Raw genomic sequence first — 12,256 nt, 5'->3', positions numbered from 1 at the left:
ATATCAACTCAGAAAGCTGTTGGGGAAAAATCAATTCTAGCACATATGCTCTAGTTATATGTAGGTATAAATGAAGACGGAAGCTTTTGCCACTCCTGAAATTAGTTTTTGGCTAAAAATCTCATTCTAGGTATTCTCTGAGCCACTCAGCTCAACAGTAAGTCCTCCAAACCAAGAGCATGCACATGAAGAGCAAAGGGAGGTTATAAGACCTGGTCTACAGATGTGTAACTGAGGAAGTACGATATATGAAAAGGACAAGATTCGCAAAAACTGGGATACTAGAACCAATGTATATACATCTACCTAAAATTAAGAACCAAAATAACAGAAGAGAATGAGATCTTAAGGATAACAAGGGGAAGCATCTCTACAAACTAGAATGTGTGGCTTATGAGAGGTAGATCAGCTTTAAACATGGGCTGTGAAAAAAGATGTTTAGGTGTGGGGACAAAGGAAAAAAAACACAGAAGGAAAACATTTCCTTGCTTTTCTAGGAAAGAGTAAACACATCAGTACAGCTAAAGGTACTGAATTCCTGTTGACTACAAGCAGCAAAGATGAAAAAAACAAGATGAGGCTAAAATCTTTATGGGAGCCTTGATTGGTTGATCTGAATAGGGGAGAAACACAAGCAGATTCAGATAAGAGATGGCACAGAGTTAAGCCACGACAGTGGGGGCCAGAAAAGCCAAGTACCAGTAACAGAGGCTTCAGCAGCACTCTTAAAGCTCCTACGCTATATTCGTACAGCCACGAAAGCTGGCTGAAGCCAAGGCTTGTCCTCCAAAGTACGATTCAAGATCTCCTGTACATATGTAAGAGGAAAATCTTTAGGGGCTTTTGGTGTTTTGTGTTTTTTTTATAACACAACATCAATTTGCTTTAAGACTCTGAAGACTGGGAACAAACAATAAAAATAAATAACAAAAAATGTCTTTAGAAAAATACCAGCTACCAAGAGTACGTAAAGCTTTGCGAAATACAAAGCTTGCAACATTTCTTTTAGTCTCTCCAGTAATTCTCCTGGTAACTTAAACACATCTGAAATAAATGCTTAAAATATTGACTGGGTGCGGGGGCTCACGCCTATAATCCCAGCACTTTGGGAGGCCGAGGCGGGTGGATCACCTGAAGTCAGGAGTTTGAGACCAGCCTGGCCAACATGGTGAAACCCTGTCTCTACTAAAAATACAAAAATTAGCTGGGCGTGGTGGCGGGCACCTGTAACCCCAGCTACTCGGGAGGCTGAGGCAGAAGAATCATTTGAACCCACGAGGTGGAGGTTGCAGTGAGCCGAGATCATGCCATTGCACTCCAGCCTGGGTGACAGAGCAAGACTCTGTCTCAAAAAAAAAAAAAAGTTTAAAATATTGCAATGGGCTTGCAATTTCTGCTTAAATGTCAGGAGGTCTGAGCTATTTTAAAATAAGTCTAGCACAATTTAAGATTTTTTTCTTAACCAAAATTTTAAGAAACAGCTTTCTATATACTCACCTCAGCATATGCTTCCATGTCTTCTAGAAACTGACCAAGAAGAGTGGTAGAAAATGCAAGATCAGCTACCCAAAATGGCTCCAAACTCTGCAACCACCCTTGGAATCATATAAGAAATTGTGAGAGGGTAGGGGGGAAAAAAAAACACCAAAAAATCCAAATTAAAAAAGTATAAGAGCCTTGTTTTAAGAGGTATCTGGTTTTCAAGCAGCATACCCTAAAACATGTCCTATATCATAAAATTAAGACTGTTAAACATGCTGATCACGATTAACCAATACCTCTTTAATTAATACCTCTTTAATTTCTGCAGAAATTAACATGTAAATGTTATTTACTTACTTTTTCAGTAAATTTCATATCTATATTGTCAGTACACATGACTTAAGACTAAAATGCCACAATCTACCATTGGCCTGGCTAATCCTAGGGCCACATCTAACCATTAAAGGTGTATACTCATCTTCTCAGTGAAAATGAAACAGATCACTATCACCTGAATATCCTATTTTCAAAAGTTTATCACACCAAGTAAGTTACGAGAAACTATGACACTTGAAACAAGCTGAAATGTGCAAATGAGACAAGCTGGTCATTCACTTAACTCCAAAAAAATGGGAAACAAAACCATTTCTCATTTATGACAATTCTCCCAAATTAACCCTGTACTTCCCTTTTTAAAAAAATAAGCAGAAAAACAATAAAATGTTACAAATAACTTGGATCTTTCATTGTCCACTTCAGGGTATTGCCACTACAATATATTCTTACCATATATTTTCCTACCAGTACAAACTACAAATAACTTGGGTAAGTCCTGTCTGTACTTACTCTACCCACCTACTAGTAATTTCCTCTGAAAATATATATTTAGCTAACAAGTAATGTTCATTTACAATAAAACATTTCTCTGAATTAGTTTTCTTGCATTATTAAAGAGATGGTATTGATAGATGGTCACTGGGGGACCACTGCTCCTCCCCGACAGTATTTAAATAACTGATATAGGCTGCACAACTTACCAGATACCTGCTGTGTGAGCGAAGGTTTCTGAGTATGATCTATATGCCATCCAACTAATATATCAACTGTATCCTTGATGGAAACAAAGAGAGAGGGGGCCAATCATTTTAAGATATTACTGCCATTCACCTGTGGACCATTTCACAGTAAAAGATCCTAAAAGGAGCATCTATGTTCTACCTACTTGACATTCTAGAAACTTAGAAAGGGGAGAGGGGCAGGAAAATAAAAGAACTACGTTTCTGACAACAATGAAATAGTTTATTTTCTTCAAATATTTTAAGGTACGAATGTCAGAAAGAAAAATGCGGCATTTAACCCTGGAACCTCAAATATCCCTGCTTATATTCAAAGGAGCAGAGGCATGGTTTTCCATCTGATTCCTCAGTTCCTCACACACACAACCATCCCCCTCATCCCATGATCTAAAAAGCAGAATGAGGAACTCACCCTAAAATTAGTGCTGAAAATATGAGGGTAACATCGAGCCACCAAAAGAATGCACTTAACACATTTGCAAAGCAATTCTGGTGTATCCACATTTTCAAGAATAGACTGCAGGCTGGTCATTACAAGCTTAAAAATAAAAGTTACAAACCGTGAACATTCAACAAAATAGGGAGAAAACAAGCAAATTAGGTTCATTATTAGTGACTACATAAAAAACTGAGTATGAGACCAAGAAAAATAGATTCTGTAGTTTTAGTTTAAAAAAAAAAAATTGGCCGGGCGCGGTGGCTCAAGCCTGTAATCCCAGCACTTTGGGAGGCCGAGGCGGGCGGATCACGAGGTCAGGAGATCGAGACTATCCTGGCTAACACGGTGAAACCCCGTCTCTACTAAAAATACAAAAAATTAGCCGGGCGTGGTGGCGGGCGCCTGTAGTCCCAGCTACTCGGGAGGCTGAGGCAGGAGAATGGCGTGAACCCGGGAGGCGGAGCTTGCAGTGAGCCGAGATCACGCCACTGCACTCCAGCCTGGGCAACAGAGCAAGACTCTGTCTCAAAAAAAAAAAAAAAAAAAAAAAAAAAAAAAAAAAATTGACTTGTAAATCCCAACTACTCGAGAGGCTGGGGCACAAGAATCACTTGAACCCAGGAGGCAGAGGTTGCAGTGAGCTGAGATTGCACCACTGCACTCCAGCCTGGACAATACAGCGAGACTCCATCTCAAAAAAATAATAATTAATAAATAAATAAAATAAATAAATTGAAAATATTTCACTCCACTAAGATGTTAGGCTAAAAACACTGTTTTCTCTTCTTCAATGTTTGTTTATATTAGTCCTTTGACATCAGTTAACATTCGTCCTTAATAACATCTGTTTACAATATCCCTAAATGCTCTCTTTAAGATTCTACCTGTGATTAAATTTCAAATACAAAAAAGTAAAATGGATTTGGGAAACTTTTTTATAAAGTACAACAATTACTTTGCAATCCAAAATATGAAGCAAATTTTATATAATTTATGCTTTAGTATATTAGTACTTGCTTCATATTAAAATTAAAGAAGATCAGTATGGCACCACACATGAATAACATGCAGGCTCAGGTTACCATTATACATAAATTTTTAAAATAAATATATGGCAAAAATAAAATAATAAATAATTATTTGGCATTCCATTAAAAGAATATTTATTTTGGAGCTGTTAAAAAATATTTTTCCCTAAAAAAAGAAAAGCTCTGCTTTACATAGCAATCTTATAAAAGAAATGCTAGAATCAGAAAACCATCATTTCAGGCTGGGTGCAGTGGCTCACACCTGTATCCCCAGCACTTTGGGAGGACGAGGCAGGTGGATCACTTGAGGTCAGGAGTTCAAGACCAGCCTGGCCAGCATGATGAAACTCCGTCTCTACTAAAAATATAAAAATTAGCAGAGCACAGTGGCACATGCCTGTAATCCCAGCTACTCAGCAGGCTGAAGCAAGAGAACTGCTTGAACCTGGGAGGCGGAGGTTGCAGTGAGCCGAGATCGTGCCACTGCACTCCAGCTTGGACAATAGAGCAAAATTACGTCTCAAAAAAAAAAAAGAGAAAAAGAAAACCATTATTTTGCAACAGCCAATGTTATAATCTATACACGCACAGACTATCAATGCTAAAAATCATTTAAAAGACATCTTAGGGGTAATTACAGAAATTTGAATATAGAACACATACGTAATAAAATTCACTTTCTTAGGTATGATTACAATACTCTTGTTATACAGAAGAAAAACCTTATTCTTGGGAGATGCATACTAAAACATTATGAAGTGAACTGTCATGTGTATGGTTTTCAGATGCTCAACAAAAGCGTGTGAGAAAATAAAACTGTGGCAAAATATTAGTAACTGGTAAATCTAGGTGAAGTATATATTATGAAATTATTATCATATTTACAGGTATTTATTTTACTGGTGCATCTATCTTTCTATGAATGTGAGAATTTTCACAAGAGCTGGGGAAATGTTCATAATTACGCATGCAGAATAAGCCCAAGCTGGTGGCATTCTGTTTAGTTACAGGTAATTTTCTGAATCTTCCCTCAAATTTTTCTCAAACCTCTATAATCAAGGGGAAAAATGTTTTGTTTTGTTTTATTTTTTTTGAGATAAGATTGCCCATCATGGAGTGCAGTAGCTTGACCATAGCTCACTGTAGCCTCAACCTCCCAGGCACAAGCGATCCTCCTGCCTCAGCCTCCAAGTAGCTGGGACTACAGGTGCATGCCACCATGCCCGACTTATTTTTTTTCCTTTTTTTTTTTTTTTTGATAGAAACACGGTTCCACCATGTTGCCCAGGCTGGTCTCAAACTCCTGGACTCAGGTGATTCACCAGCCTCAGCCTCCCACAGTGCTTGGGGTTACAGGCGTGCGCCACCACGCCCAGCTAATTTTTGTACTGTTAGTAGAGACGGGGTTTCACCATGCTGGCCAGGATGGTTTCGATCTCTTGACCTCATGATGTGCCCGCCTCGGCCTCCCAAAGTGCTGGGATTACAGGTGTGGGCCACCGCGCTTGGCTGAGGAAAAAAATCTTAAAACTAACTTATTTCAAATCTAACTTCAACATGTATCCTTTTTTTTTTTTTTTTTTTTTTTTTGAGGCAAAGTCTCGCTCTGTCGCCCAGGCTGGAGCGCAATGGCGCGATCTGAACTCACTGCAAGCTCCGCCTCCCGGGTTCACGGCATTCTTCTGCCTCAGTCTCCCAAATAGCTGAGACTACAGGCGCCCGCCACCACGCCCGGCTAATTTTTTTTGTATTTTTAGTAGAGATGGGGTTTCACTATGTTAGCCAGGATGGTCTCGACCTCCTGACCTCGTGATCCGCCTGCCTCGGCCTCCCAAAGTGCTCGGATTATAGGCGTGAGCCACCTTGCCCAGCGTGTAAGCCAATTTCTTAGAAGAAATCTCTCCCTCTCTCTCCACATATATGCATATATGTACGTAGCACTGATCCTTGAACAGTGTATCCTTTACTCAAACTGAGAAAGAGGAATTTTAAAAAAATATTTCCTATCAGTAGATAACCCCTATTCTATGTTTCCCTTCTTCAAGCTCCCCTCCAAGGACATTTGTTAAGAGACAATTTTCTTCCCAAGTACATCATGCATTTTTCCCCCTTCATTCTTACCTGCATTACAGATGAAAAGGCTTTCTTTTCTCCTACAGTCTCTAGTGCTTTGTAGGTGGCACATAAGTAGAGGAGTTTAACTTCATCTTTTGCAGATGAGCTAAATTTGCTAAAAATCCACTTGAAGATCTTCTCAGCCTCATAGCTCAGAGAAGCACAAAGAAGGCCAAGACAGCAAGCTCCCTCCTGTCTCAACTCCTGAAGCAATTTGCTACTGTGTTTATTTTAATGCAAACAAAACACACACACAAAAGGCTTAAGTTTTCTATGATGACACGAGTAATACATCTTACAAAAGAATGTCTTAAGTGGTTTTTTAAATTTCTATTCAAACTACATAAAAGGTTGAAATTTTCTCCTCTCTAAATACTATATTCTGTCTAGCCTGCATTGCCCTAAAGTATCTGTCTGACATTACTTTCTTTTTACAAAATCAATTATTTACAAACAGTGAGAGAAGGCCCAAAAATGCTGAATTCCATCTCAAACTGTATTAAATAACTCTCAGAAAAGGGCGGCAACAAATAATTAGATAAAACACACTATACATAACTACATTCTACATAATATCCAATATGTAATGACTATAAAATAAAAAATGGTAATAGTTAAATACAGAAACTTAAAAGGATAACAGTAATGATTTACGTATAACTTTAATAAGTAACTCTATAAAATAAAACCATCAAAAGGCACTAAGGTTTATGACCGGCTGAGATAAATTTTGGGTACTTGCCAACACTGCAAATCTTTGGGAATCACCACAACAAAAAAATGACCACACCCCTCTGGAGACTCGAATAGCCAGAGAATATATGGTTTGGATCCACTCTTACCCAAAGAAGGAAACTCCTTTTTACCTCTATTCTCTAAGCAGTTTCAAATTCTCTAGTTTACAAAAACTAATTTTATTCATTCATGCCTGCATCCAGAGTTTATGTCATTCCATAAGTCAAGACTTGGTTATCCAGTGAGACTAGCAAATTAAAAAAATAAAATATTCCGGCCAGGCGTGGTGGCTCATGCCTGTAATCCCAACACTTTGGGAGGCTAAGGTGGGTGGATCACCTGAGGTCAGGAGTTCGAGACCAGCCTGGCCAACATGGTGAAACCTTGTCTCTACTAAAAATACAAAAATTAGCTGGCAGTGGTGGTGCACGCCTGTAGTCCCAGCTACTCGGGAGGCTGAGGCAGGAGAATCGCTTGAACCCGGGAGGTGGAGGTTGCAGTGAGCTGAGATCGCACCACTGCACTCCAGCCTGGGCGACAGGGTGAGACTCTGGCTCAGAAAATAAATATTCTTTTCAAGTGGATTCCATTTGTATTCAACCGTAATTAACACATAATTAATGCAGATAAAAATGACAAGACCCACTGAAATGTCAATAGATGTTCATAAACAAAGCCAGTGGGTTTGTCTTCTTGTGTATTGTTAAGTAATTTCTAAAAATATATTTTAAAAGTCATTTAAACTGAACCATTATTAGTTACTTACCTTTCATTAAGCACATCATGTACAGCAGCCAAGATATTATCCAATTGTTTAACTAGTACCTTTAAAAGAAAACACATTTATAAAAACTTCAAATTCCTATACTTCTAAGAATAGCATTGTGTACTTTTTTACTTGTCTTCTCCTCCAAATTATAATTCAACAGTACTTTAGCTTCTTTATTATTCCCAGTCCCCAATGAGCATGTATCAGGAATGTCATGTTTCCTTTCAGACTATGAAAGAAATTCACCCACTGGAAACATAGAGCTGTGACCATCAACAAAAAAAAAACTCAAAAAGCTTGTTTTATTTACTTTGAAATCCATTTGAAAAATTGACTGATGGATGGAGGGATAGATTGAGAGATATGTGACACGGCAGTATTTAGGGTAAAATGTTAACGACAAAAATTAGATGATGGGTTTAACAGAGTCAATGTCAAATTCTTTCAACTTGCTATATATCTTAAACTTCTCATAATAAAATTTGGAAGGAGAAACTCGCTTTGATCCAAATGTCATCTGCCTCACTAGACCATTTTCATTAATTTTCTCCTGCTCATTATCAAGTTCTTTTTTTTTTTTTTTTTTAAGATGGAGTTTCACTCTTTTTGCCCAGGCTGGAGTGCAATGGCGTGATCTCAGCTCACTGCAACCTCCGTCTCCTGGGTTCAAGCGATTCTCCTGCCTCAGCCTCCCATGTAGCTGGAATTACAGGCATGTGCCACCACGCCCAGCTAATTTTGTATTTTTAGTAGAGATGGGGCTTCACTATGTTGGGCAGGCTGGTATGGAACTCCCGAACTCAGGTGATCCACCTGCCTTGGCCTCCCAAAATGCTGGGATTACAGGCATGACTCACCACACCTGGCCCATATCAAGTTCTTAATTGGTGTAAAGGAAGTGAAGAAAAAAATTGAACCCTTCCTATACTTTGTTACATTTCTGTTGTTGTTTTAAGAGACAAGGACTCCCTCTGTCACCCAGGTTGACATGCAGAGGTGTGATCATATCTCACTGCAACCCTGAATTCCTGGGCTCAAGTGATTCTTCCACCTCAGCCAGGTATAGTGGCACATGCCTGAAGTCCCAGCTACTCAGGAGGCCACAGTGGGGGATAGCTTGAATCCAGGAGTTTGAGACTGCAGTGAGCTATGATTGTGCCACTGCACTCCAGCCTGGGCGACAGAGCAAGATCTTGTCTTTAAGAAGAAAAGGAAATTACATATTAGAGAGCATTAAGTTCTCAATCATCATAATACAGACTTTCCCCATTCTTAAACTACTCAAGGTAGCATTGCCTAGTTTATTATGGAAACACAAAAATCCTCATATTTCCAAACATACTACACTTACCAGCTTATTTTCTGGTTGCTGAATAAATTCTTTCAACTGCTTTACAGTAGCCAGTCTTCGGTCTCTGTCGTCTTCCCGGGTGATCCTCCGAAGAAGATTCGACAGTCGAGACTCATCAGAATAAGACATCGATCTCTCTGTGAATATATAAACATTTTGTTGTCCATTGAGTATAAATAAGCAAAAGAATTTTTAAATTTTAAAATAATTTTTAAATTTTTAAAATTAAAAATTATTTAAATAATAATTAAATTATTGTGGTGGCTCATGCCTGTAATCCCAGTACTTTGGAAGGTGGGTAGATCACCTGAGTTCAGGAGTTCCAGACCAGCCTGGGCAACATGGTGAAACCCTGTCTCCACAGACATACAAAAAATCACATAAACTAGCCAGCGAAGGTGGTTTGCACCTGTAGTCCCAGCTACTCGGGAGGCTGAGGCAGGAGAATCACTGGAGCCCATGAGGCGGAGGTTGTAGTGAGCCGAGATCACCCCATTGCACTCCAGCCTGAGTGACAGAGCAAGACCCTCTCTCAAAAATAAAATTACATCAAAAGTCACAGTCCACTGGTCAATAAAAGCTCAGGGAATATAGGTCCTATCACTCTTTTGTTCATCTCTATATTCCAAATCCCAGCAGAGTGCCTGGCACATAACAGACCCTCAAAAAAATATTTGTTGAAGGAAACGAGAAATGAATAACCCTAGGCCAACTGAACACCTCATTCCAGAGGGCTGGCTGGGAGAGAAAAAAGAAAGGCCTTAGTAACAACTTTCTTTGGGTCCATTCCAAACTGTTTTCAACATGCAGGTAAGGAGCCTGGGTATAGGTAAATTAAACAACTTCCAAGGGGTACAGATAAAGTCTCGATTGAGTAAAAACAGGATACAGGCTTCTACTTAGCATCTAGGTATCCCACTGGAGGAAAGTCTCTTATTCACATTATCATCATTTCCCTGGGATGAAGTTCTGGGGAGCCGTAACCACACATTTAGTTCAACAAATGTCTAATTATCATCTACCACATGCAAGGTATGCCTCCACTAGAAAGGTAGCAAACCACAACTTTTCTCCCCTTATTTTTTAATCACAAGAATAAGCAAACAATAGTGAATACTATTAGTATATTAAAGATGCCTTTAAAAACTAGATTTTTGCTGGGCAAGGTGGCTCTTGCCTGTAATTACCCAGCACTTTGGAAGGCCAAGGCAGGCAGATCACTTGAGCCCAGGAGTTCGAGACCAGCCTGGGCAACATGGTAAAACCCCATCTCTGTGAAAAATACAAAAATTAGCTGGGCATAGTGGCACATGCCTGTGATCCCAGCTACTCAGGAGGCTGAGGTGGGAGGATCGCTTTAGTTTGGGAAGCAAAGGTTGCAGTGAAATTACACTAGTGATTCCAGCCTGGGTGACAGAGCGAGGCTGTCTCAAAAAACAAAACAGAAAAAAAACTCAATTTTTGCAAAACATTTTCAACTGTGCTATTTACCATAATTAGCCAATACATACACAAACAACAAATCACAAAGAGTCTGACAGTTTCATTTCTAAGGTATAAGAAAAAACTGATAATAAAAGAAACCACAAGGCTGGGCATGGTGCCTCACACTTGTCATCCCAGCACTTTGGGAGGCCGAGGAGGGCAGATCATGAGGTCAGGAGTTTGAGACCTGCCTGGCCAACATGGTGGAACCTCGTCTCTACTAAAGATACAAAAAATTAGCCGGGCATGGTGGCGCACTCCTGTAATCCCAGCTACTCGGGAGGCTGAGGCAGGAGAATCACTTTAATCTGGGAGGTGGAGGCTGCAGTGAGCTGAGATCGCGCCATTGCACTCCAGCCTGGGTGACAGGGCAATACTCTATCTCATAAATAAATAACTACAAGGGGAACGATACACATTGGATCCTTTTGGAGGGTGGGGGGTGAGAGGAGGGAGAGGATCAAGAGAAACAACCAATGGGTACCAGGCTTAATACCTCGGTGATAAAATAATCTATACTACAAACCTTCATGACACAAGTTTACCAATGTAACAAATCTGCACTTGTATCCTGAACTTAAAAGTTAAAAAAAAAAAAAAAAAAAAAGAAACTACAACGTCTGAGAGAAGAACAGGATTTTTACAAATCCCTAGCCCACAGAGTATTTCAATAAGGACAGATAACAAAAATGTCATCAAGTTACCAGCTGGGAAATTAGGCTCTACTTACAATTCTGTCACTAGCAAACTACATGACCCTGAGCCTTTGAAGAAGCGGAACTGTTTACTGAATTACTTTAGAGTCGCTGTTTAGCTTCTATAATATCATAAGTCTAAGGCTTCAAACACTGTTTTAACAAACAGCATAGCCTTTGAATTCATTCCACTTGTGAAAACATAAAAAGAAATCAGTTTTTTAAAAGTTATATACCAACAATAAAAGCTACAGGCACAAAGATTTTCACCAAGATACATGAAGCACACACACAGTATAACAAAAAAAAAAAGTCAAAAACTAAATGTCCAAAAAGTAATTACATCTGACAAAGCCCATAATTCAGCTTTACTGATAAATTTCTCTTTAAGGAAAAAAATTATCATTACCTCTAATCCTCTGAACTTTCTTTTTTGTTGTTTTTTAGAGACGGAGTCTCGCTCTGTCGCCCAGGCTGGAGTGCAGTGGTGCTATCTCAGCTCACTGCAAGCTCCGCCTCCCGGGTTCACGCCATTCTCCTGCCTCAGCCTCGGGAGTAGCTGGGACTACAGGCGCCTGCCACCGCGCCAGGCTAATTTTTTGTATTTTCAGTAGAGATGGGGTTTCACCGTGTTAGCCAGGATGGTCTCCATCTCCTGACCTTGTGATCTGCCCGTCTCGGCCTCCCAAAGTGCTGGGATTACAGGCGTGAGCCACGGCACCCAACAAATCCTCTGAACTTCCAAGGCACTCACCTATACAGTGAGGCTACGTCACAAGGCAGAAATGCTATCAGTGTACTTAACTTTAGAAAAGTGCCCACTCTAGGCAGGGCCCGGTGGCTCACGCCTATAATGAGCAGGCGTGGTCACTTGAGGTCAGGAGTTCGAGATCAGCCTGGCCAACATGGTGAAACCCTGTCTCCACTAAAAATGCAAAAATCAGCTGGGTGTGGTGGCATGCACCTGTAATCCCAGCTACTTGGGAGGCTGAGGCACGAGAATCACTTGAACCTGGGAGGCGGAGGTTGCAGTGAGCAGAGATTACAGCACTGCGCTCCAGCCTGGGTGACAGAGCAAGAC

At 40.0% G+C, this 12,256-nt stretch overlaps 1 protein-coding gene across 3 annotated transcripts in view; it reads right to left on the bottom strand.

Moving 5' to 3' along the window:
* The window catches only part of SMG1 (SMG1 nonsense mediated mRNA decay associated PI3K related kinase), a 112,942-nt gene that overhangs the window by 68,469 nt on the left and 32,217 nt on the right, over window positions 1-12,256 (bottom strand). For all 3 annotated transcript variants that reach the window (XM_032144649.2, XM_058434243.1, XM_058434244.1), the window contains 6 exons: window positions 8,996-9,132; window positions 7,642-7,700; window positions 6,147-6,360; window positions 2,971-3,096; window positions 2,520-2,592; window positions 1,498-1,595 (listed from right to left, as the gene is read on the bottom strand). In XM_032144649.2, the coding sequence (XP_032000540.1) occupies window positions 1,498-1,595; window positions 2,520-2,592; window positions 2,971-3,096; window positions 6,147-6,360; window positions 7,642-7,700; window positions 8,996-9,132 (707 nt within the window). The remainder of the gene's footprint in view (window positions 1-1,497; window positions 1,596-2,519; window positions 2,593-2,970; window positions 3,097-6,146; window positions 6,361-7,641; window positions 7,701-8,995; window positions 9,133-12,256) is intronic.

The sequence above is a fragment of the Hylobates moloch genome, unplaced genomic scaffold, assembly GCF_009828535.3.
Source record: "Hylobates moloch isolate HMO894 unplaced genomic scaffold, HMol_V3 SCAFFOLD_23, whole genome shotgun sequence".
NCBI classification, from domain to species: domain Eukaryota; kingdom Metazoa; phylum Chordata; class Mammalia; order Primates; family Hylobatidae; genus Hylobates; species Hylobates moloch.
This window is presented reverse-complemented; position numbering and strand designations above follow the sequence as displayed.